Genomic DNA, 22,028 nt, shown 5'->3' with positions numbered 1-22,028 from the left:
GGGTCCCTCCTGCCCCAGCATCTGGAGCCTCCAGGCATCCCTGGACTTGTGGCCCCTTCCCTCCCACCACTGCTTCCGTGGTCACATGGCCCCTCCCACATCTGTGATCTTTCCTTACACCGATGCTTGTCATTCTATCTAGCGCCCACTCGAAAGACAGTAGGATCTCGTCTCAAGAGCCTTCACACAGTTACACCTGCCAAACCTTATTTCCACGTGAGCTCACATGCACAGTTACAGGGGGGCGGGGGTCAGGACTTGGACTTTGGGGGGCTTCCACTGATCCTCATGGCACAGGGGAAGGGGCACCCCCACTGAGTGCCTGGCCGTAGCCAGCCGTGTGAGCATCGCCTGGGAACAGGCTCCGAATGCACGTTCCCCAGCTGGTCTCCCCAGCCTTGCTGTATCAGACCCTCCAGTGGGGCCCAGCGAACTGGGTTCCACAAGCACCCCCCGGAGGTCCTGATGCAGCTCACGTTTGGAAGCCACTGAAATGAGACCACAGAACGTCTGTTCTTGACTCAGACTCAGTTTGGGTTGGGTCAGGAGTCACATCCGTCGGGATTTACTTCATTTATGGGGATGGAGGAGGCGTGAGACCCTCCGGGACCCTGGGTGCTCACAGGCCCCCCGCCACCTGCTGGACCAGACAGAAAACATGGTGGGAGCAGGAGGGGGTTCATTCCGATGGGGGCGCCGGGGAGGCCTCCTGGCAGCGGGGTGGGGCCACCGCCCTCAGCCTTGGCCGAAATCAGAACTAAGTCACTTGTGTCCCCATAACTCAGGGAAGGTGGGGGCAGGGGGAGTCCCAGCAGGAAATCAATGGGGACCTCCATGGTTCCGGAACCTCCATGGTTCCGGGGACCTGGGGACTTGGGTGGCAAAACCAGACCTCAGGGATCAGGAGAGCTCCTGCCCTCCCGAGCAGAAATCACAGGTACCTTCCCGTGACGTGGCCACCCGGGCCCACATCTCAAAATGTTGTGAACTGGGGGCAGGCTGTGGCTCTCCTGTGTCCCACGTTTGGATTTGTTAATGTCCCATTAGCAGTTTCTCCATATAATCACTCTCCTTGTATTTACAGTTCTAAGACCTTTTGCTAAGAAGGGGCCACAGACTCGGCAGCTGCCTGACAAACCCTGGGCCCCGCAAGGGCAACCAACGTCCACTGTCGGTCCAATCAGGAACTTTCCGGTTTCTTCTAAAGCTGCTCGTGCCGACTTTCTCCTGGGCCTGGGGGACGCCCAGTAGACGTCCTGTCCTTCCCTTAAACACCCTTCTCAGGGGAGAAGTCAGTGTAGGAGGGTCCGACTGCAACACGGTCAAAGGGACAAGCCGCCCACCTCGGAACCATCGAGAGGACAGAGTAACGGGTTGGGGCATTGCTGGCTTTGCTTCTAGGCAAACACAGCACAGGGGGACGCTATCAGGGACCTTCCATCTGAACCCGGGCGGCAAGACTACCCGAGATGGAGCTCTGCCGACGGGAACGGAAGTGGCCAAGGAAACGGATACAAACCAGCCCCGTCTCGGAAGCCCTCTCGCTCGCAGGAGACCGAAAGTGCCCAGAGGGGAAGGGGCACGGCTTTTGCCACCATGGTGCGCCCCCCAGCTGCCAACACGATGTGCTGGGCTCGGGGTCACCTCGAGGGCCTCTGGGGACAGTGATGGAGGCCAGTGCAGCAGGACAGCAACCCCAGCCTCTAGTCGATGGGGCAAGGACCACCACAGGCTTCCCAGGGCCAGAGGCGAGCCGCGTGGGGGGGTGAGAGGCCACTGCGATGGAGATGTGTGCAGGCCTGTCCGGGGTCCAGCAGCAAGTGTCATACCCGTGGGCAGGCACAGGCCCTGTCACAGGCTGCTCAGGGCTGAGCGAATCTGCCTTCATGACAGCCTTGGGCACACACTCCGCCTGGCCACCTGTCGGCACAGGCTCCTAAAAGAAAAAAAAAAAAAAAAAACCTTGTGCCTCAGTTTCCCCACTTAAAAGGAGCGCGGAGGTCTGAAGCTCGAAAACCCACCGGGGTCAGCACACCGGCTCCTTCAGCGTCATTATTCCAGTCCGCAGCCCCCCACCTCCTTTCCAGTCGAGGGAGCGAGTGCTCAGGAAGGCTAACTGCACGTCAAGGTCACGGCGCGCGGCAGGCGGGGCCCAGACCGGGTGCCGGGAGCCTCTCCGGATGGTGGCTAAGTAGGAGGAAGTCACAAGGAGCCCAGCCTGCCCCCCAAAGCGCCCCTGATCATGCCTGTCATTTCCCGCACCCCGTGGGGACTGTCGGGACCCTTCCGCGTGCAGGAAAGGACCGTCTGACGCCACACGTGTGTCTCTACAAACATCACAGACTTTTGTCTCGGGCACGCGCGGCGCTGTCGTGCGGAGGGATGGAGGGGGTAAGGTGGAGGCCGGGCCAGGGGGAGGCAGTGCTGTGAACAGCCAGGGGGCCTCCGCCTCTTTGTACTCCGTGCCTCGGTTTACCCATCTGTCAGTGCCGCCCTAGCCCAGGACTCCATGGGACGAAACAAGCCCACACCTGCCTCGTGAAGGGCTCAGAAAAGCACGTGGGAAGCCGCCGCCCAAATCGCGGTTCTTCATCTTAATTATCATCACTGCTTTGGTCTCTTGAGAATCCCTTTACGTGCTCGCGGCTTTCACAACCTTCCTGTCGTGGGCCCCCCACGAAGACCTGGAAACAAGCCGAGGACAGCGAGGCCGCGGGCCCCAGCCCCACCCGGCAAGCCTCCACCCACACTGGGCCTCGCACTAACCAGCCACCCGCCGCTGCCTCCGGCAGAAACCTGTTCCCTTTTTCCCCAAGGCTGCCGGGGAGCTCCTCGCAGGCCTGGGGCAGGTGTGGGTCCTCCTCGGGCATACGTGCAGCCGCTTCCTCCTGCTCCTGGCCCTCAGCCTTTTCCTCTCTCATCCCACTTTGCATCCACACCTGACAGATCCCAGCCCCGCAGCGCATATGCCTAGACAACGCTAGTGTCGGAGGTAAAACACCGTCTGTTCTTCCCGGCATTCGACGGCAGCAAGAGATCCAGATTCTTCCCCTCACAGATACTCACTGAGCATCAGCAGCACACAGACACCACCAGGCCCTGGGGACAGAGGAAGGAATGAAAACACCCACTGCCCCACAGGGCGAGGGAACAGCACGGAGAGCATACGATCATGCTGCTGGGGGAGGGTGGTAGGACCCCCACGGAGGCAGGACCAGGGCCCTGGTCTGTGTCCCTGCCCGCCGCACCACCCACTCCCCCAAACCCGGGCAGGGCTGTCGTCCAGCCTGGGGTCCAGCCAGGTTCTCCATGTCCAGTTGTGCTGTTTGCGCACAGACCCGGAACCCAGGCAACAGAAAAGGCGGGGGGGGGGGGGGGGTTGGCAGGGAGGACATCGTGCTGCCTGGACTCTGCCTGCCAGGACAGAAGCCAGCACCTTTCCTGACTCCTCTGCCCAGAGAGGACCACTCAGAAAGGCGTCCTTTCTGTAACTGCCCCCACAACGTACTGTTTTATAATTCACTGACAACAGTGGGGAAACCAAGCAAACAAGCAGGGAGAAAAGCTAACTGCCTGAGCCGGCTGTTCTCCAACTCTGGTCTCTGGAGCCGTAGCAGCATCCCCTAGGAATGTATCAGCAGCGCAGGTTCCTAGCACCCCCACGCCGGTCACCCCAATCAGATCACCGGGGCTGTGGCTCACAGCTCTGTCAGAGCGAGCCACCTCCAGGGGATTCTGAGAGCTGCTGGCCCCGGAGTCCGGTGTTAGGGAGCCCCGTCCACCTGCCCGTTAGCTGAGAGGGGCAGGGGAAGGCCAGGGAGGCGGGGAAGGCAGGTCTGGCTCACCTGGCGACAGGTGTTGCCGGGGCCCAGACACGGATTAGCCAACTGCTGTTAAACCCAGGGCAGCCGCCAGGCCGCACAGGTTCCCGCAGGTGCGGGCCCGCCGCCCTGGTGCGGCTCCAATTGTGGTACCAGAATGGCTGCGGCCTCCAGTGTGATCAGTGGGCTGGGGCTGAGCTGCCCGCGCCCTGCCCTTGGCGTCTGGGGGCCACTTTGATGTGAAGGGCATTGTCGAGCCCCACGCCCCCTTCTTAAAATTTAAGAGCAGCAGAGTGTGCCTGCCTTCCACTTAAAAAAAAAAAAAAAAAAAAAAAGGATTGTTCTAACCTTTTAATAATAAGAACCACCAATTATCTCTGAGGCAGAAAACCCAAACCTGGCTGTTTTGGTGAAAGACAGGATTCGTCCCTGCTGTGCCAAGCGGACAAGACCACATGAAAGGCCCCAAACCGCTTGCTGAGACCCCACTCCCAGGTCCCGGCAGCAGACCCCGCCCAGGGCCTTGGACCCCATCCAGCCGCCGGCCCAGCCACGGCCACCACGGCTCTGCACCTGCCGGCCCAGCACACACTGACCGAGGCCACTCCAGCCCCCGGGGGTGCACGGGCTCCCAGCTGCCCCAGCCCCTCGCTGCTGGCAACTCTGTGCTCCTCATCCCCTCCCTCCATTGGCCCCCACACCGGGGTCGGGCTGTCCGGGTCACCATAGCTTCACAGTGAGTCCGGAACACTGGCAAAGGTCCTCAACCACATTTTTTAAAAAAGATTTTATTTATTTATTTGACAGAGACAGAGATCACAAGTAGGGAGAAGCAGGCTCCCTGCTGAGCGGAGAGCCCGATGCGGGGCTCGATCCCAGGACCCTGAGATCATGACCTGAGCCGAAGGCAGAGGCTTTAAGCCACTGAGCCACCCAGGGGCCCTGGGCCTCAACCATACTGTCCTATAGAAGCAACATGGCTATTTTTGCATGTTCAGTTTCATGTAAATTTTCCAAACAGCTTCTCAAACTTTGTCAAAAAAATCAGCATTGTTTAGAATTTTAACAGGTCCATGGGTTAACTGGGGGGAAACGGGCATGTTGACAGTATCAACGCTTTCCAGCCATGAAGAGGGCAGCTGCGGTAAGCAGAACTCTGAGATGACCCCCGCCCCGTGACCCTCACCCCTGGACATGCTCCTCCCGCCGGGCGTGGGTGGACCCGTGACTCACCCCTAGGGTTGGGTGCTGATCTGCGGCACCGCGCACTTCGGGGAAGGGAGCGCACCCTGGTGAGCCTGACCTAATCAGGTGAGTGCGTAAGGGGTCAGGGCTCTTCCTTGAGAAGGGGCGCGCGGGGGGAGAGACTGGACTCGCAGCAGGCCCTCTGTTGTTGACTGAGGTTTGGAGGCCGTGGGGCAGGGGGCACAGGCAGCCTCCAATTCCTAAGAGCCACCCTCCGCGGACAGCCAACGAGGAAACGGGGTCACGCCAAGTGCTATTACCTACAGCCTCAGCCCTCTTGCCTCGGAAACAGACTGGCTGACGACCTGAACGAGCGTAGGCAAGGGCTCTTCCCCGAGAAGCCAGGTGGGGCACAGCCCCTGCCCCACCGTGAAGAGCGCCAGCGCAGCTGGGCCCGCAGAGCCGCGATCGGGCGGTTACGAGACCCAGCACACGCCCCTCGCAAGAGTCCACAGCCCTGGACGTGAAGGACACTTTACAGTTCCCTGTGTGCAGACCTTGAATATCCCACGTTCAGTGTATCTTTAAGGACCCCGAAGGCCTTACTCTCGGGTAGATAGTACCCTAGTACCTTTTTTGGTATCTTTTAAAGGAGACTTATGAGTTTGTTGCTCATGTTTCGAAAAGCGGCTGATTTCAGTGTATTACTCTTACAGCAAGCTATTTTGCTGAATTCTTACTCTTCAATAATTTTAGCCTTTCTATTTGGACAATCATGTTTATTTGTGAATAGAGAGAAACATTGGGTGCCTGGGTGGCTCAGTGGGTTAAAGCCTCTGCCTTCGGCTCAGGTCATGATCCCAGGGTCCTGGGATCAAGTCCCGCATCGGGCTCTCTGCTCAGCAGGGAGCCTGCTTCCCTCTCTCTCTGCCTGCCTCTCTGCCTACTTGTGATCTCTGTCAAATAAATAAATAAAATCTTTAAAAAAATACAGAAATATTTCTTCTAATGTTTACTTTTTTAACTTACTTGGTTTTAATGAGATGGCCAGGTTCTAATTTTACTATTCCTAGTTTTAAAAAGCCTGCCAGTACCATCTCCATCTAGAAAGCTCTCTCCCGGAGGTCTGTGGTTGGAGGGCATCTGAAGGGCACCCACATGCGGCGAGGAGGGCATCTCTGTGGGGAAGAGGCGGCAGCGGCGAGGGGAGAGGAGTAGTTACAGAATAATCAAGTGAGTGCACAGATGGACGGGAACCATTCAGAAATAAAGGGCTTACAAACCTGCAGAGAGAAAACCAGGTGCAACCTGTGGTGTTGGTTTGAAAATGGAGGTATTAGTGTGATCTTGTAGCTGTTAATAGACTGGATGGGTGGATGCATGGATGGACGGACGGACAGATGGATGGACGGACGGACAGATGGATGGACAGATGGACAGATGGATGGATGGATGGATGGATGAATGAATGAATGGACGGACGGATGGATGGACCAATGCATGGATGGACGGATGGACGACAGATGGACGGATGAATGGATGGACAGATGGACACACACACCAACGGACAGATGGGTAGATGGACGGATGGATGATGGACCATAAGATGGATGGACATATGGACAGTTGGACAGACGAACCAAGAGACGGACGGAGAGACAGTCAGAGAGATGCGCGCACACGTTCCCTAGCTCCGTGTACCAAGAGAGCCCGCGTACAGCGACACCCCAATAGCAGCAGGCACAGCTCACACCGACATCTTGGCTCCTCGGTGCTATTCCCGCCGAAAGGAGCAGGGCCCCTTGGAGCAACGGCTGCTTCCGGGGCTGGGCCGGAGAAGACGCAACATGAGCCCGGAACATCCTTTCAGGCCACAAAGCAAAGCAGCGCTCCAAAGACACAAATGGACACGAAAGCCAGAAGAAGTGGTTCCCACTGGCTGAGGGAGAATCTGGGCATGAAGTAAAATCCAGCAACAGCCTCCACACGACCCACCGAGCAGAAGGAAGCAGGGTGCGCGCAGAGGAGCACGGGAGGAGGAGGAGGAACTAGGCGAAGTCTGGGGCGGTGGACACTCGGAGCTTCAAAGCACCCCCTTCACCGCAAAGGGAGAAGGAGCAGCTTGACGCTGGGCAGCCCGGCAGGCTGCCGCCACAAGTGACAGGGAAGGCACAGCCACGGGGCAAACGGAAACTTCACACCGCCCGCCAGGATGCGCTTCTGGGCTATTCCTGCAAAAACCGCAGAATCAAGCTCATGAGGACAGCTTGCGTAAACCCAGCCTGGGGACCTTCCCACACAGTCACTGGGCGGCCTTCACGAGGGCCGAGGTCACCTGTCTGGCAAGATTACTGGCCACCCTGGGGGCCCGAGGACAGGACTGGAGGCTCAGAACGGCCATGAACTCAGTGAGCGCCGGCCGGCAGGAACCCACGGCGACCCTGTCCCCGCGCGGCCGTCTGCGGGAGGCCCTCACTGAAGCAGGGAGGGTAAAGGGCACCGGAACCACAGCTTCCCCTCCGCGGACTCCGGAAGAAAGCTCTACTTGCAACTTTCTCCTGAGTCGCAGCTCCCTCCGTGCTGCTGTTAAACAGGAGACAACTCCTGCTCTGCCTGCCACCTCCACCCCCGCCCCAGAAATGGCAACTGTGTCCTTCCAGAGCTCCCCAGAGAGGGCAGGGCCTCCACGGGGAAGCTCAGCACGAGAGCGTCGCAGCCCTCCTAGTCAGTGCAGGACCTGGAAGCAGCTCACCTTCAGGGGCCCGGGGCAGCTGATGGCCCTGAGCTGGGCAGGGGGAACGTGAGACACCCCCCCCCACCCCCACAAAACGTGGAGGCTGCAAGTGCTTGCTGGGCAGGACCCAGGGCTCCCAGGCAGGCTGTGGCTTGGGTGCCCACCCAGGTCCCAGCGTTGCCCACACTCCGGGGCCATCAATGACTAGGAGCTAAGGCCCTGGTGTGTGCAGCTCCGGGCCCACAGACACCCACACCCACCACCCTACCCCACCCACGACCCCTCCCCAGCGGGCACCCCAGCCTGTGCCCTTCTCCCCCCGGGCCTGCCCCCCTCCACCAGGCCAGCTGCCTCCATGGCGCCTCTCGCTGCCACCCAGCCCAGGGCTCCCCAGCCTGCGGACACACAGGGCCCTCCTCAGAGCCTGACCCGAGCCACAGGGCTCCTCTGGGCACAGCGGCCTCCCGCTCCTGCCTCCTCCCACCTCCCCGGGGCAGGGATACCACTCCAGGTGTCCCAGACTCCTGCATGGCCCTGGGGGACTCCAGGGACCAGTGGCCCGGAGCCCCCACAGCCACAAAAGCCACCACGAGCCCCACGAGAGCTTCAAGGGCTCATCTGAGACACACGAGCACATGCCCTCTCTCATATGGGTTTTACCCAGTGCAGCACCCAAGCTGGGGACAGGATTGGGGTGGGGGGCCACCGGGACCACTGCAGACCAGGAGACCCCCACCAGCCCTGCTCCCTTAACCAAAACCGGAGCCCCAGCTCAACTGTGAATTCAGCCCCGAGTCTCAGGGGGACAAAGGCCTGGCAGCCGAGGCCACTTGAAACTGACAGATGGGACAGTCAGTGCCCCTGACCCAGAACATCTCAGAGACACCAGCCCGTTGGCCCCAGCACCGGTCACCCCACCCTGAGGGCAGCGCCAGCTCGGAACAGCACGGTCTGCCAGGGTCCAACATGGGTCATCCAGAACAGGAGACAACTCCTGCTCGGACAGTGAGGCTGGGCTCCCTGACGCCCGCTGGCCCCGGGAACGCCGTGAGCTCCCCCTGAGGGTCATGGGGTCCAGCTTGCATTAAATGTGAACCAGATCCTGCCACCAGATGGCGCTCAGACCTCAGGGCAGGGGCAGAGGAATGACCCCACCGCAGGTGCGCACAGCAGCTGACCAGGGGGCCTCACCCTCGTCCCCAGGGCCAGCAGGGCTCTGCCGAGACAGGCTGGGGGCACACTTCTAACCCACTGCTCCACAAGGTGCCCCCGCCCAAAACCAGCTCTCCCAGAAGGCAGCCTGCAGAGGGCACAGGTCTGGGAGAGTCCTCACAGCGCCCAAAGAGCCCCCAAACCTGAGGGGCAGCAACGTCAACGCGCCAGATCTCAGACCAACTCCAAGATCAGAAACTATGACGTTCTTGGGCCCCTGAGACACAGCCCAGAGCGCTGGGGTTTCTGGACATCTTAGAAGCTCCTTTTTCTAGCTACTCTCCTCCAATCCCATCTCCCAGAGCAGCTGGGCAGACGGAGGCGATCGCTGCCCGCCGCGAAGTCTGCACCACGCTCTTGTCGCCCCGCCCCCACGGGGTCCGCACCCACAGCAGACACGGCTAACCACTCCCAGCGCCACGGCCGGCAAGGACCCCAGTCCTTCTCCACAGACCTCCAGCAGCTCCCACCCATCACTCGAGTCGGCCCTCGAAATGAGAAAACCACTTCTTAGTCCGGACCCACGGTGGCTCAAGGGACAAGCAGCCAGCCACACATCACTCACTCTCCCTCCTCCCTGGCCTACTAGCCTCTTCTGCCACACCCCTGTGGACACGTAAAGGGGAGCCCCCACTGGCTCACACAAGCCATTACACAAATTAGAAAAAGAGAGCCCTCACCATCGGTAGGTGTGCCCGTGGCTGGACACACCCTTGCCCCAGGTTTGTAGTGCACAACCTGAACCACCTCACCTGGCCACCCTGTTCCAGAGAAGTAGGAACAGAGTTGTGTCCCAGTAAAGAATGACAACCTCATTCTTTGCAAGACTTCAGGATAAAAATTATTGGCGTTCTGACCCATAAAGAAATAACACCCAATCACACTCACACGAACCATTAAATAATAAAACGGTTAAGATCCTCCTCACGTAAAACCACCAGGATCCCAAACCTAATGCCCTGGGAAGCTGCTGGCTGGCCTGCACGGGCCCCAGGTAGGCCTCTGGTCCCTGCAAGCCACCAGCAGTGAAGGCACCACGGGAATCACAGGCTCTGGAAGGCAGGCCGCAGCTTCCCGCTGCTCAGTCTTGAGAGTCCCTGAGGAGTCCCCTTCTTCCGGGACTCAGAGAAGCCGGAGTCCTGCCGAAGCCAGCTTACGAAGAGAGCGGCGCGGCCCAGACGCCCCACGAAGCTCAAGCAGCCCACCCGGGAGCCACCGAGAAAAGCTGGTGGTGGTTAGTGGTTCGGATCAGCAGCGACCCGGGGCCTCTGCTCTCAGCCCCAGCCTAGGGCAGGTGGAGGAGTTCCGTCCGTCCCTCAGTCCGTTAGTCCATCCATGGAAAGTCTCTCCTTCCTCTCCTTCAGGGCGGCCGCCTCCTCCCACAACGGCGTCAGGCCTGAGGCCACGGGGCCCCCCGCCGCCCTCGCCGGGACGGCGCACCTGGACATCACCTGCACAGCCGCAGGTGCGGATGGCCGCTCAGCTTCTCCATGAGCTCGTCCTCGGTCGGCTCCTCCAGGACCTCCCTGGGGAATCGGGGAGAAGCTGTGCAGGGAGCTCTGGAGAGGGCGGACTCGGGTAGCTCCAGGAGGGTGGGCCGCCTTGCTCCTCATTTAGGATCATCAGACACGCGCCCAAGTGAGCATGGGGACTTAGACCCAACTCCAGGACGTGTGCAGGGCGTTCCTAAAAGCCCGGGGTTGGAAGCCGGGGCGGGGGGGGTGGCCCTCCAGGCTGGCCAGTGGCCGCGCAGAGGGGCTGCGAGACACAGCGCAGGTGCAGGGAGGGAAGGCGTGCCCGCAGCTCTCTGGGCAACCCCGCTGTCCTGCAGCACGGGGAGGTAAGGGCCACCCACCCACCAACAGCATCCCCTGGAGACTAACAGAACCGGAGAATGCTGTCTTAAACTACTTCATCGGAGAGCAAGACAGAGGTCCCAGCCCCAGCGCCAGGAGAACAGGAAGCCCAGACCCTGGTCCCAATGCAGAACTGGCAGGAGAAATGCTGCTGTCACAGAGGACACCCCCCGCCCACTGCCTGCCTCCCTCCCTTCCTCCCCTCCCCAGAGACCCTTCCTGACCCACACACCTGAACAAGAGCTCTGCACTCGTCTGATAGGTGCTGTCCGGGTCCCCAGCAAGGGACTGCAGGTGACTGCGGCGGTCCCACTTGTGAAGAAAATTCTGACAAACAGGAGGCGGAAAGGGTGGCCAGTGGGTGTAAGCCCCGTGCGACCCAGCCTTTTGCCCCCCAGTGTGGGCCAGGCGTCCAGTGCAGGGATCCGAACCCCTCCCGGACGCTGGGATCCAGGGCCCCACACGGCCATCCACTCCTGGAGCCTGACAGGTCTCCCCCAGCCCCCACCACAGGCTCAATGTCAAGGACATCCTAGGAGGCTCTCAGCAGCCAGCTCAAGCAGCACCACGCCTGGACCCAGCACAGCCCCCTTCCCGCCCGGTTCTGGACAGGCCCGGCCAACAGCCTCAAGCCGTCTGTGGCGAGTCAGCAACCGCCCCTGAGACAGCCGGGCAGGGATCTCGGGTACCTCCAGGATCAGAGCCAAAAACAGGTTGACCCACACAACAGACGACACCAGCCACCACAACACAAAGTAGATCTTCGACCACCTATGGAGACAAGAAGGCCAGCCGTGGGCCACCGGGAGCGGTGCCAATGGGACAGGGGACAGGGGCATGCCGGCTGGGGTCCCACTGTGCAGAGACAGGGTGGGGCCGTGCCGGCCGGGGTCACACTGCGCAGGGACGGGGCAGGGCCATGCCAGCCGGGGTCACACTGCACAGAGACAGCACAGGGGAGTGCCGGCCGGGGTCACACTGCGTAAGGATGGGGCAGGGCCATGCCGGCTGGGGTGACACTGCGCAGGGACAGGGCAGGGCAGTGCCGGGTGGGGTCACACTGTGCAGAGGAGAGGGTGGAGCATGCCAGCCAGGGTCACACTGAGCGGGGACGGGGCAGGGCCGTGCCAGCCAGGGTCACACTGAGCGGGGACGGGGCAGGGCCGTGCCGGCCGGGGTCAGTCACACTGCGCAGGGTCGGGGCGGGGCCACTCACGGGCCCGAGTAGCGCCGATAGGCATCCAGGAACACCTGCCAGTTGTTCACCACCATCACGTCCCACAGAGTGATGAGGGCGGCCTGTGGGGCGGCAGACACGGGGTCCAGGGGGGCCGGGACAGGGCGACGGGAGGGCGAGGGCGCCGAGGACCGGGGGTGCAGGGCTCACCGCAAAGTCATCGAAATTGTTGGGCCAGTACTCCAGCTGCTCGAAGCTTCCGCAGGGTGCCGAGCTGTTGTCAGGGCTCAGGCTGCGGGGACACGGCAAGCTGGGTCGGGGATGGGGACCAGGACACGGACCCCGCAGCGCCCCAGCCCTGCCTGAGCCCCTGCCCAGCTGGAAGCCCTCTGGGCCCGGAGAAGCCGGAGAGGAAAGGGGGCCCCCGTCCGGAGGTGCTGTGAGAGCAGCCAGGAGCCGAGAGCTGCAGACGTGCGTGGGAAACAGAGCTTCGGGACAGCGGGGTCCACGTCTGGCTCCGGGCCCCCCTCCACCAGCGTGTGGCCTGGCCTGGGGTGTGCAGGGCTGGGAGCCGCCACAGGCTTCAGAAACACTTGGTAGAGATGCTGGGTGAGGGCATCTGGCGGGGTGGGGGAGGGGAGACGGAGGAGGAGGAACTAGGAGACACCCCCACTCCCAGGGAGCCACCCCCACACCCCCACACCGCCACCCCGCCCCACGCCCCTCCACACCCCCAAGAGGCACTTCTCCCCTTGGGACGTTCAGGCCCCACCTCACCTGCCGTTTCCAGGAGCCACGATGACGCCGCGGAACAGGCTGATGCCCAGGATGGCGAAGACGTAGTACACCACCTGGGGGGCGGGCCGGGCCTGCTCAGCAGCCCCCGCAGGTGGACCCGCAGGGCAGCATGTTCCCAGCCCTCGACGCTGTGCCCCGCCCCGCTCCCCTCAAGGGAACGCTGGGGCTTCTCTTCCCCAGTACCCTCTCCAGCCCCAGAGGGAAGGAGGGAGGAGCCACCACCACCAAGCAAGCCGGAGAACAACGGGGGCCAGGGGGAAGGACCCAGGGGCCCTAACACAGGGCCTCCAGAGCGGCCAGCCAGCCTCGGGCTCAGACTCACCGGAACCCACAGGCGGCTCCACTCGTGCCCGCACCCCCCCACTGGCCAGAGCCCACCAGCCAGACTCACCACCAGGATCCCGCCAAAAGCCCGCATGTTTCTGATCAGGTCCAGGATGGTACTGGCCACCACAGCCATTAGCTGAGGACAGAAGGATGGCAGGCCCTACTCTTCCTGGCCCCACTGAGGGGACACCAACCCTGCCCACTACCCTGACCCGGAAAAGCACCAGTGAACTAACAACCCACACACCCGTACACATTCGCCAGTCAGCCGCCGCCCGTTCACACATGTAGGCACACCCCACGGCCCCCCACAAACACGCCTGCACACTTGCACACCCACATCCATCCCTCCAGAGGCACAGACACACACCGCACACACTCACATGCACCACACACAGACACCGCCGTCCACCCAGACACAGACGGTCTCAATCTCAGCCCCTTCGGCGAAGCCCGCACACGCGGGAGCTCAGGTCACACTGCCAAGCGCCCGCGAAGGCTGGGTTAGCGCCTCCCGGGCCCGGAGACTCCAAAGAAGTGCAGACCTGAGGTGTGCAGCTCACCCGCGGTCAGGCCTGGGAAGGGGCTCAGACACCCAGCCAGGCACCCCGGCTATCGAGGGCCGCTCCCCGGACACGGGAACCTGAGCCCCAGAATGGCCTTCCCGTCAGCCCACTGCCCCAGACGCCAACACCCGGAACCAGCGTGTGTGCACGTGCGTGTGGACGTGCGGGTCACCGTGTGCGCGTACAGCCATGCACGTGGACGTGCGGGTCACCGTGTGTGCGTACAGCCATGCACGTGGACGTGCGGGTCACCGTGTGTGCGTACAGCCGTGCACGTGGACGTGCGGGTCACCGTGTGTGCGTACAGCCACGTGCGTGTGTGTCCATGTAGCGTGTGGGCACGGCAGCGCGCGTGTACACTCTGCATGTGTGTACATGTGGGACTGTGCACACGCTCACGTGCGTGTTCAGCGTGTGCATGAGGCTGGAGTCTATGATGACGCTGCAGGTGTGCTCACGTCCGCGCAGCGACAGGTGCCGTCTGAGAACGTGCGTCCGCGTGTGTTTATGTGTGACCACATGGGGTGTGGCGTGCACGACCACTGGGCACGGCACCCCCATCCACACCCAGGGCCGCCAGGCCACCCTGCGACGGGAGGACCCACTAGCTAACAGGGAGCCCCAGTGGCACAGGCGGGCAGCTTCCCAGGAAGGACAGACGAGCCCGGGGGAAGGACCTGGACACACAGAAATGTCTGATGTCCTTGGCTTTCTCTCTCCAGAAAAGTTCTTGGGAAAACAGACAGGAGGAGCGAACTCTCCCTCTGTGCTGGGTGGGCTCCGGGCCCAAAGGCCCTGCTCACCGAGCTCCCTCCCCTCAGGCTGGTGTCCCTCCCTGTGGACACGTGAGGAGGCAACGAGGTCTACAGACAGTCCCGAGCCACCAGGACTGGGAGTCGAGCAGACTGGCACCAGCCAATCACACGCCCACTCCTGTACTGGGGGACCTGGAGGGGAGCGCCTGGGCCAATCTCGCCTTTGGCCCTCAGTACCAGAAGCCATGAAAGGCCCACACCAGTGGCCTCCTGGAAACCTCAGGACACCCAGGAACACACTGGCTCCAAGGGCTCCAGCCCCCACCCCTCACAAACACCGATGGCCTCAAAGCACAGAGCTATCCCTACGGCGGCCCAAGGTGACCCACACCCACCCACCCGTGCCGGCCCTCCCTGTCCTGGTCCAGGCAAGCAGGGCTGGGCCGTTCGCAGGCTCACACTGCCCTCCAGCACCGCCCAGCAGCAGCACACGGCTGGGGACACAGCCCAAGGGGACCAGGGTGCCCAGGGGGACCGTCCTGGTCTCAGTTCGGCCCTGCCCAGGCCCAGCCACTCTCCAGAGCAATGCAGGGGTGGGAGCCGGGAGGTCAGACGCCCACATACCTTCAGGCTCGGGATGATGCGCAGGAACCGGACCACGATGAGTGAGTTCACCAGCCGGGCCATGTCCCACAGTGACAGCAGGCCCAGCGTCTCTGGCTTCCTGGAGAGACACACGGGACACGGGTTGGGAGAGCCTCGAGACGCCGGCAATAGGAAGACAGGGAGATGCGTGTTCAGACAAAGATAGATGCAGAGAGCAAGTGGCGGGCGGGGGTGGGGGTGGGGCGGGCCTCTGTCGCGGGCACAGGACAGAGCCTGGACGGCCACCCCTGCCGGCCCAGGATGGCACAGGCTGTCACACCCCTCGTCTTACCCAGGAGAGCACTCAGGCTCCAAACGCTGCGACACCCAGCTCAGGTCCTGCTTGTGCCAGGTCCTGCTGGTCCCGGAGCCGGTGCGCTGACCCCTGACCCTAGCCACGGTCCTCTCCTCTGACCTCATCTCCTATCCCTGTCGCCTGACCCTGGCTCCTGAGCCGCATCCCCTATCCCGTGACCCCATCCTGTACCCGGCCCCTCCGGGTGTCCCGCAGGGGCTCGGCGGGCTCTCGTTTCCATCCAGCTGGAAACCCACTCCCGCCCCCCACCCCTGGCTCAACACTCCCCTGGGACTCCCGCATGCGCCCGGCGGGTTCCCTGTGCGTTTCAGAAATGCGGGAGGGTGGCCCTGCGGCCGCCATGCCCCCCCACACCATCGAGGGCAGGTCCAGCCCGACCTGTCTGCCCCACGTAGACCCAGCTGACCCTAAAGCAAGTCTCTTGGCTCCACTCCCCGTCTCCAGCACTTTCCAGCTGCTCCACTAGGAGGAAAGCAGCCCACAGACCTGCCAAGACACCAGGGCTGCCAGGACGCCCGGGGCCGGCAAGGCCACTGGCTGGCACCACCGCGTTCTGGGCAACGCCCCCGACAGCCTCCACAAGCCACACTTCGAGGTGCTCTGGGACCCCGGCCCAGACATCCGCACTGCTCTGCGGCCAGAAGCGGGGGCAATGCGGCTCACGCAGCAGCCCCGTCCCTGCCAACTTCCAGGGCACTAAACCCAAACCCAGAGTGGGAGAGGACACACCAACGTCAGTCACGCAGCCTCCACCCTGTTCCAGCGCTCAGGAGTCACCCCGGCTCTAAGATGCGGGTCTCCACGGCCCCGGACACGGGGTCGCACGTTCCATCCTGGTTCTGGGGCTGAGCCCGCTGCCCTCTAAAGGCCTGTCCCAGCTCTGCGAACGCTATCATTCTGACGGCGACTTAGGACCTGTTCCCAAGAGCAAGGGGAGGGGACAGCTCCCACAGTCCTCAGCCGGCCAGGCGCCCAGCTGTATGCCCTCCTAACACCCGGGGGCTTCGCCCTGGAGCCGAGCGGCACAAGCAGGCAGACCGGGGCGCCCGGGCCGCGGGCCACCCTCCCCTGCGGCCTCGGTGGGGTGCTGGTTGCTGCAGCCTCCCTCGGTTCTCTCCAGTCACATACCAGCCCGGGTGTGGGAATCGGTACACAGCCAGAGTTGAGATCTCCAAAACCTTTAATTACAAAAGAAAAGAAGGCATCGCTACAGCAACACCTATCTGGGCGGCTTTCGATCAAACTCTACAGCTCGTGTGTAACACACTCCCCACCAGAGGGCTCTGGGAAGAAGTCAGAGCTCCGTTCTTGTCCCCATGGGTTGGTTCCAAATGTGGGGCTTCCTGTGGCTGAGAAAGACACCGAGGTCTCGGGACCCAGCGGCCCGCACACCCGAGGGCACGACACCGGAAAGGCTGGTGGAGACCCAGGTCAAGGGCAAACGGAAGGCTCTTCTCTCAGACTGTCTTTGCTCCTGTCCCGAAGGGCCCACAGCAAACGCGAATAAACACCGTATCAGGATGGCTGCCGTGACACACACACCGCACGTGACCCTCCACTCCCGTGGTTCTGGGGGTGCCCAAGACCCACCCCCACCCCGCCCTCCACCCTCCCCAAGGTCCCACCATCCTTAGGTCTGTGGCTGGGGCTGGCTAGCAGGTGAGGACCCCGGGCTCCTTCCAGGCCCCGCTCCAGGGCAGGACAGGCAGCCTGCCCCCACCGCGTTCAGATGCCGCGGAAACCCAGCCTCCTGCAGGCCCCCGCTGGCGGCCTACCACGCAGCTCACACTGGGGAAAGCCCCTTGTCCCTGGAGGCAGGAGCCCAAATCCCTGGCGGCCTCCACTCCCGAGGGACAGCCTGAGATGGACACAGCGCAGAGCCAGCCACGGAGAGCACACCGCCCGCCTGGGGAGGCCAGCGGCCCGGCCGGCCCCCGACTTTACCAGCAGGACGACAGTGAGCAGGCCATCGAACACGTTGCTGGAGTGGGCCAGGTAGCCCGGCAGGCCCAGCGCGAACACCTTCAGCAGCAACTCCAGCACGTAGTAAAGGATGAAGACGCAGTTGAGAATCTGAGAGAAAGACAGGGACCTAGCAGGCAGCCCGGCCCCCGCGTGCCCCTCACGGCTCCTCGGGGTGCCTAGGGCTGCTCCTCCCACGCGCCCCCCCGCCACGGGGCGTCTCCAGCACCCACCTCTCCCTGCCCCCAACCTCCCCTCGGTGACCCCACGCTGGCACAGCCGCTCTCCTGGCCCTCCATCCCCTCTGGGCCTGCAGAGCCTGGTCACCCCCGCCACCCCACCCCACCAGCCCCTGTGTGGCCACATCTCTCCCTGCCTACGGCTGCCACCTGAGCCCATGCCCCCAGTTCTCTGTCCTGACCCCTCTTGGCCACTCTCCATGGGAACATCGGGGCAACCTCTAACAGCGCACATGGGCAGTGGCCTCCCTGGTGGGTGTGCCTGGCTCTCAGCAGGGTCCTCCCAGCCCCTGGTGGTGGGGGGGGGGGGGAGACAGAGGAGGTCTTAGCTTCGAAGGTCACCCCAGACCACTGTGTCACTGTCCCCTTTGAAGCCAGTCAGTAAAATACAGAGGGGCTCCCTCCTTCCTGGGAGCCTCCGGGAACCCTCCCCCAGCGAGCACAGAGCCATGGGAGGGCCACGTGGGCTCAGACGGCCGCTGCAGTCACCTCGCCCCGCTGTCCGGCCTCAACTCCACATTCTCCGCGCGGCCTCACTCACACCCGTGACAAGGTCACCATTAAGGCAGGAAGAACATTCCTGACCCCGTATCACGAGCTATTATCAGGGGCAGAAAAGGATGGAACCGCGCAGGCACCCCAACACCCCCCACGGCATTCACGCCTCTCACAATCACGCTGACCCCCGCGCTTAGCCACTATTGTTAAAGCAGCTAAGATACAAGTCAACTGTATCCAACTTGACTTCATCAGGAATAAAAACCAGTCGCCTCTCCAGTGCCTGAGAAGCCCCCCGGTGTCGTCCAGGAAGGAAATATAATGGAAATAAGAAAGCTGAGAACCGGACTTGAAGAATAAGACAAAGGAATTTCAAGCGTCAGGTCAGGAAAGGCATTTTTCCCATTTCGAAGCCACAATGAAGTCTAGTCTCTGTTTAATATGCACGACGCACTGGGTCAGCTCTATACCAGATAAAAGCTTTTCCCTACGTAATCAGAGAACGTTTACTCACTTTCTTCAGTTTTAAAATTGTTCACAAGATCTTTCGTCAAAGTAAACTTTAAAACACCTGCTTTGGGGGTGCCTGGGTGGCTCAGTGGGTTAAGCCTCTGCCTTCGGCTCAGGTCATGATCTCAGGGTCCTGGGATCGAGCCCCGCATCAGGCTCTCTGCTCGGCGGGGAGCCTGCTTCCCTCTCTCTCTCTGTCTGTCTGCCTCTCTGCCTACTTGTGATTTCTGTCTGTGTCAAATAAATAAATAAAATCTTTTAAAATAAATAAATATATATATATATATATATATATATATATATATATATATATAAAACACCTGCTTTGTTAGAGTGCTGGCACTGAGTACTGTGGGGGTACTGGGGCTGTCTTGCTTAAAATTCAACATGAAAGCACTGTTTTTACATTCTCACAGAGTTTGAAAAGACTATGTAGCATTAGGAGGGGCGCTCGCCATTCCAGAAAGGGCTGAGAACCGGCTCAGCAGCAACCGGGTGGGGGAGCCCCCATCCCAGGGCCACACAAAGCCGGAAGACACCAGCAGCCCCACCTGCTGCCTCTGCCGCACCAGCCCCTCCCGGGCCCGGCCACCTCTTCCACCGTCCTGTGGGGTTCCCCCACAGTGGAAGGAGCGGCTCTGCACCACAAGGGCCCCGGGGAGGGGGAGGCTGTGCCCTCTCGCTGCCGCTGACTCCCCGTCACCCTGGCGAACGCCGGCCAGCCACACGTCCCCAGAGCTCACCCCCAGCACGAAGTCGTCTCGGTCCTCGGGCAGCACGTCTGCATCTATCACCAGGAACACCTGCAGAGCCAGAGCGGGAGGCGGCTCACCAGACCGACCCGGCACCCCGGTGCCAAGGCCACGGTCAGGGCAGGGGCAACGAGGCGCCTCCCACGTCCTCACGAGGGTGGGCCTGCACTCACAGAAATGGACACGAGGTTCCCAAGGGCGATGAAGTTCCCCAGGTAGTCAAAGTAGCGGTGGCTGAAGACGATCTGGGCCCTCTGCAGGAAGGGAGACGGGTACTCGGGCCGCGGCGGGGGCTGGGGAGGAAACGCACACGGGCTCAGCAGCGCGCGCCTGCGGGGGCCACGGCGGCCGCTGCCCAGCAGGGCCCGTCCACCTTTACTCTGGGACTCCGTCTTTCCTGCCTCCTCCCTTATCCCTGTCTTCCAACCCAACAAAATAATCTCAAACACGGAACTCGCCGCACACGCTAAGATGTCCATCACGGTCATCTTTTAACGTCAAAGAGAACTAGAGAGACTCTAACTGGCCACGGACCGCCACGTAAACCACAACAGAACACGCGGCCACCATCTGAATATATGCCAAGCATTTCCCACACGACACAAAGCGTTTGTGAAGGAGTATGGGACAGTGACGCCCTGAAAGCTTAACCCGGAACAGGGCTCTCGGTGGACACAGGGCTGAGCTGGATGCCAAGGGCCACCTGGGGACTTGACAAATCGGCGTCAAGGACCAAAACAAAGGCTTTAGACAAACTCGGACCGTCCTGGGGAAGGACACACGGAAGGAGGTAAGAGTCTGTTGTGAAGACAGGGAAAACCGTGTGGACAGTTCCTCTGGGTCAGACTTGGCCCAGGTAGTCCCTGTGGTCTGTGAAGTGCATAAGGTTGACAAGACCGCCCGGCTTCCAAGAGCCGTTTACCATCCCAGGGGCTGGAATTCCTGGGGAGGCAGGTCCTGGCACTGGTCACTAAGAGTCACCCAAGGGATCGAAGCCAACAGGTTCTGCAACCTTCCCCACTCACCCCACGTGGCCTGGCCCCGGTTACCTCTTTAATCACTCTTTTGTCAAACTCATTAAAGAGTTTCTGAAACTCGCCGGCTGACAGCAGGTCGCCACCGTAGGAGCGCACCTTCTGCAGAGGAGGGAAACGCACCCCAGTCAGCCGGGCCGAGGGGAGGGCGGGCCCGGGACAGGACGATGCCGCGTCCCCAGCCCCGGCGGATCTGAAACGACACCCTGGTGGTGAAAGGGGGCTGGTGGCCGAGGGGACCTCTGGGCGGAGCCCGGAAGCACAGACTAGGGAGGGCCGGGGGAAGGGGGGGACCGAATACCTCCACGACGGCCTGTGTGTGGGAGCCGTCCAGCTGGACTCGCTGAAGCACCTGCAGGAAGTCCCGGGGCCGCACCCCGACTCTGGGGAAAAGACACCCGCACCCCAGTGAGCCCCACCAGCTCAGCAGGCCGCGGTGCCCCCAACTCTGGCCGGAGCCGCGCAGCAGGCGGCACGGACGAGGGCCTCTGTGAGCATCAGTCGTCCTGCCACGCGCGCATCAGTCGTCGCGTCATCTGCAGTGCCCAGGCGACCCTGTCCCGCCTTCCAGAGGAGCGTGCTGGTGCTCAGCAAAGGTGCAGGGCATGACAGCGACAGGCCGGGGTGGCTCACGGGCCACGCAGGCGGCCGCCGTCCACTGACAGGCCCCACCGGTTCCGCCCCCGGCGCAGGCCCTGCGGCCCTCGGCAGCCCACAGTCTCCAGGGGTCGGGAGCACAAGCGAGTCACCCCGGAGGGCGACAGAGCCCTGCAGCACCAGGGATGCGGCGTCCTCGCGAGTCCGAGGCAGCGCTCGCGTCAGGCAGCGGCCGCGGGGGCCTCGGCAGACGCGCTGCCCGGAAACGCCGTGCGGAGCAGCCGGCGGCCCCTCCCAGCAGCCCCCTCACCCCGGCTCAGGCGGGGCGCCCGGGAGCCGCGGCACTCACTCTCGGGGGTGGGCTTCTCCCTCTGCCGTCACGGAGGAGAGCACCTCGTAGGCGGCCCGCGCTCCCAGCCGCCTCCGGAACAGCGAGGTCTGGAAGGACTTCTGCGAGGACAAGGGCTCTGAGCGGCGGGGCCGGGCCAGCCCTGGCCACTCACCCCCGCCCCGTGCCCCGAGGGAGCAGCCCTCGCCCCCGCAGGCCCCAGGGGAACAGCCCGACGCTTCACGGCCCAGGGCCTCGCTGGGATGTGTTTCCTCTCTGCATGCCGGGGACCCCTGCTCTCCCGCACGGGGGGCTCGGGGCCGCCTGCCCTGGAGCGGCTACAGCAGGGAAGTGGCCCTGGAGGGCTGCGGCGACAGCGAGGCCCCGGGGACGGAGGACGGGCCGCGGCTCCGGCTCCCCCCACAGGAGGGAGCCGGACACCACTGGACACCACAGCGCACCCCGGCACCCCAGGGGCCCGGCCGCCACCCGGCCACCCCTCACCGCGGGGCCACCCTGCTGGTCGTGGCCTGCCTGGCCTCCGGGGGCCGCTCCTCCCGGAGCCGCAGGGACAGCAGCCCGGCTCACCATGAGGTAGCCCCGGAACTGATTGTAGATGATGGCCGTCAGCAGGTTCATCAGAAACAAGCTCCCTTCGAGTGGAAAAAGCCAGTCAGTGGGGACCACCACCGACGGGGGTGGCGAGTCTGGAAGGA

At 62.5% G+C, this 22,028-nt stretch overlaps 1 protein-coding gene across 12 annotated transcripts in view; it reads right to left on the bottom strand.

The window, feature by feature from the left end:
• Positions 1 to 991: 991 nt before the first annotated feature.
• TPCN2 (two pore segment channel 2) overlaps positions 992 to 22,028 on the bottom strand; it is a 35,225-nt gene continuing 14,188 nt past the window's right edge. For 2 of the 12 annotated variants that reach the window (XM_032357869.1, XM_032357864.1), the window contains exons 10-25: positions 21,901 to 21,965; positions 21,334 to 21,434; positions 20,689 to 20,770; positions 20,403 to 20,489; positions 19,527 to 19,646; positions 19,345 to 19,404; positions 17,337 to 17,465; positions 16,521 to 16,570; positions 15,056 to 15,155; positions 13,175 to 13,246; positions 12,763 to 12,836; positions 12,196 to 12,277; positions 12,025 to 12,107; positions 11,498 to 11,579; positions 11,041 to 11,135; positions 9,768 to 10,560 (exon numbers count right to left, since the gene is read on the bottom strand). In XM_032357869.1, coding sequence (XP_032213760.1) covers positions 10,269 to 10,560; positions 11,041 to 11,135; positions 11,498 to 11,579; positions 12,025 to 12,107; positions 12,196 to 12,277; positions 12,763 to 12,836; positions 13,175 to 13,246; positions 15,056 to 15,155; positions 16,521 to 16,570; positions 17,337 to 17,465; positions 19,345 to 19,404; positions 19,527 to 19,646; positions 20,403 to 20,489; positions 20,689 to 20,770; positions 21,334 to 21,434; positions 21,901 to 21,965 — 1,574 coding nt within the window. In that variant the 3' untranslated portion in view covers positions 9,768 to 10,268. Of the gene's footprint in view, positions 3,100 to 9,767; positions 10,561 to 11,040; positions 11,136 to 11,497; positions 11,580 to 12,024; positions 12,108 to 12,195; positions 12,278 to 12,762; positions 12,837 to 13,174; positions 13,247 to 15,055; positions 15,156 to 16,520; positions 16,571 to 17,336; positions 17,466 to 19,344; positions 19,405 to 19,526; positions 19,647 to 20,402; positions 20,490 to 20,688; positions 20,771 to 21,333; positions 21,435 to 21,816; positions 21,966 to 22,028 lie in introns of those variants that run through there. The other 10 variants (XM_032357860.1, XM_032357861.1, XR_004289137.1 and 7 more) reach the window with 9 other exon arrangements.

This window comes from Mustela erminea, chromosome 9 (assembly GCF_009829155.1).
Source record: "Mustela erminea isolate mMusErm1 chromosome 9, mMusErm1.Pri, whole genome shotgun sequence".
Lineage (NCBI taxonomy): Eukaryota > Metazoa > Chordata > Mammalia > Carnivora > Mustelidae > Mustela > Mustela erminea.
Note: the sequence above shows the minus strand (reverse complement) of the source record. Positions and strands in the feature narration are given on the sequence as shown.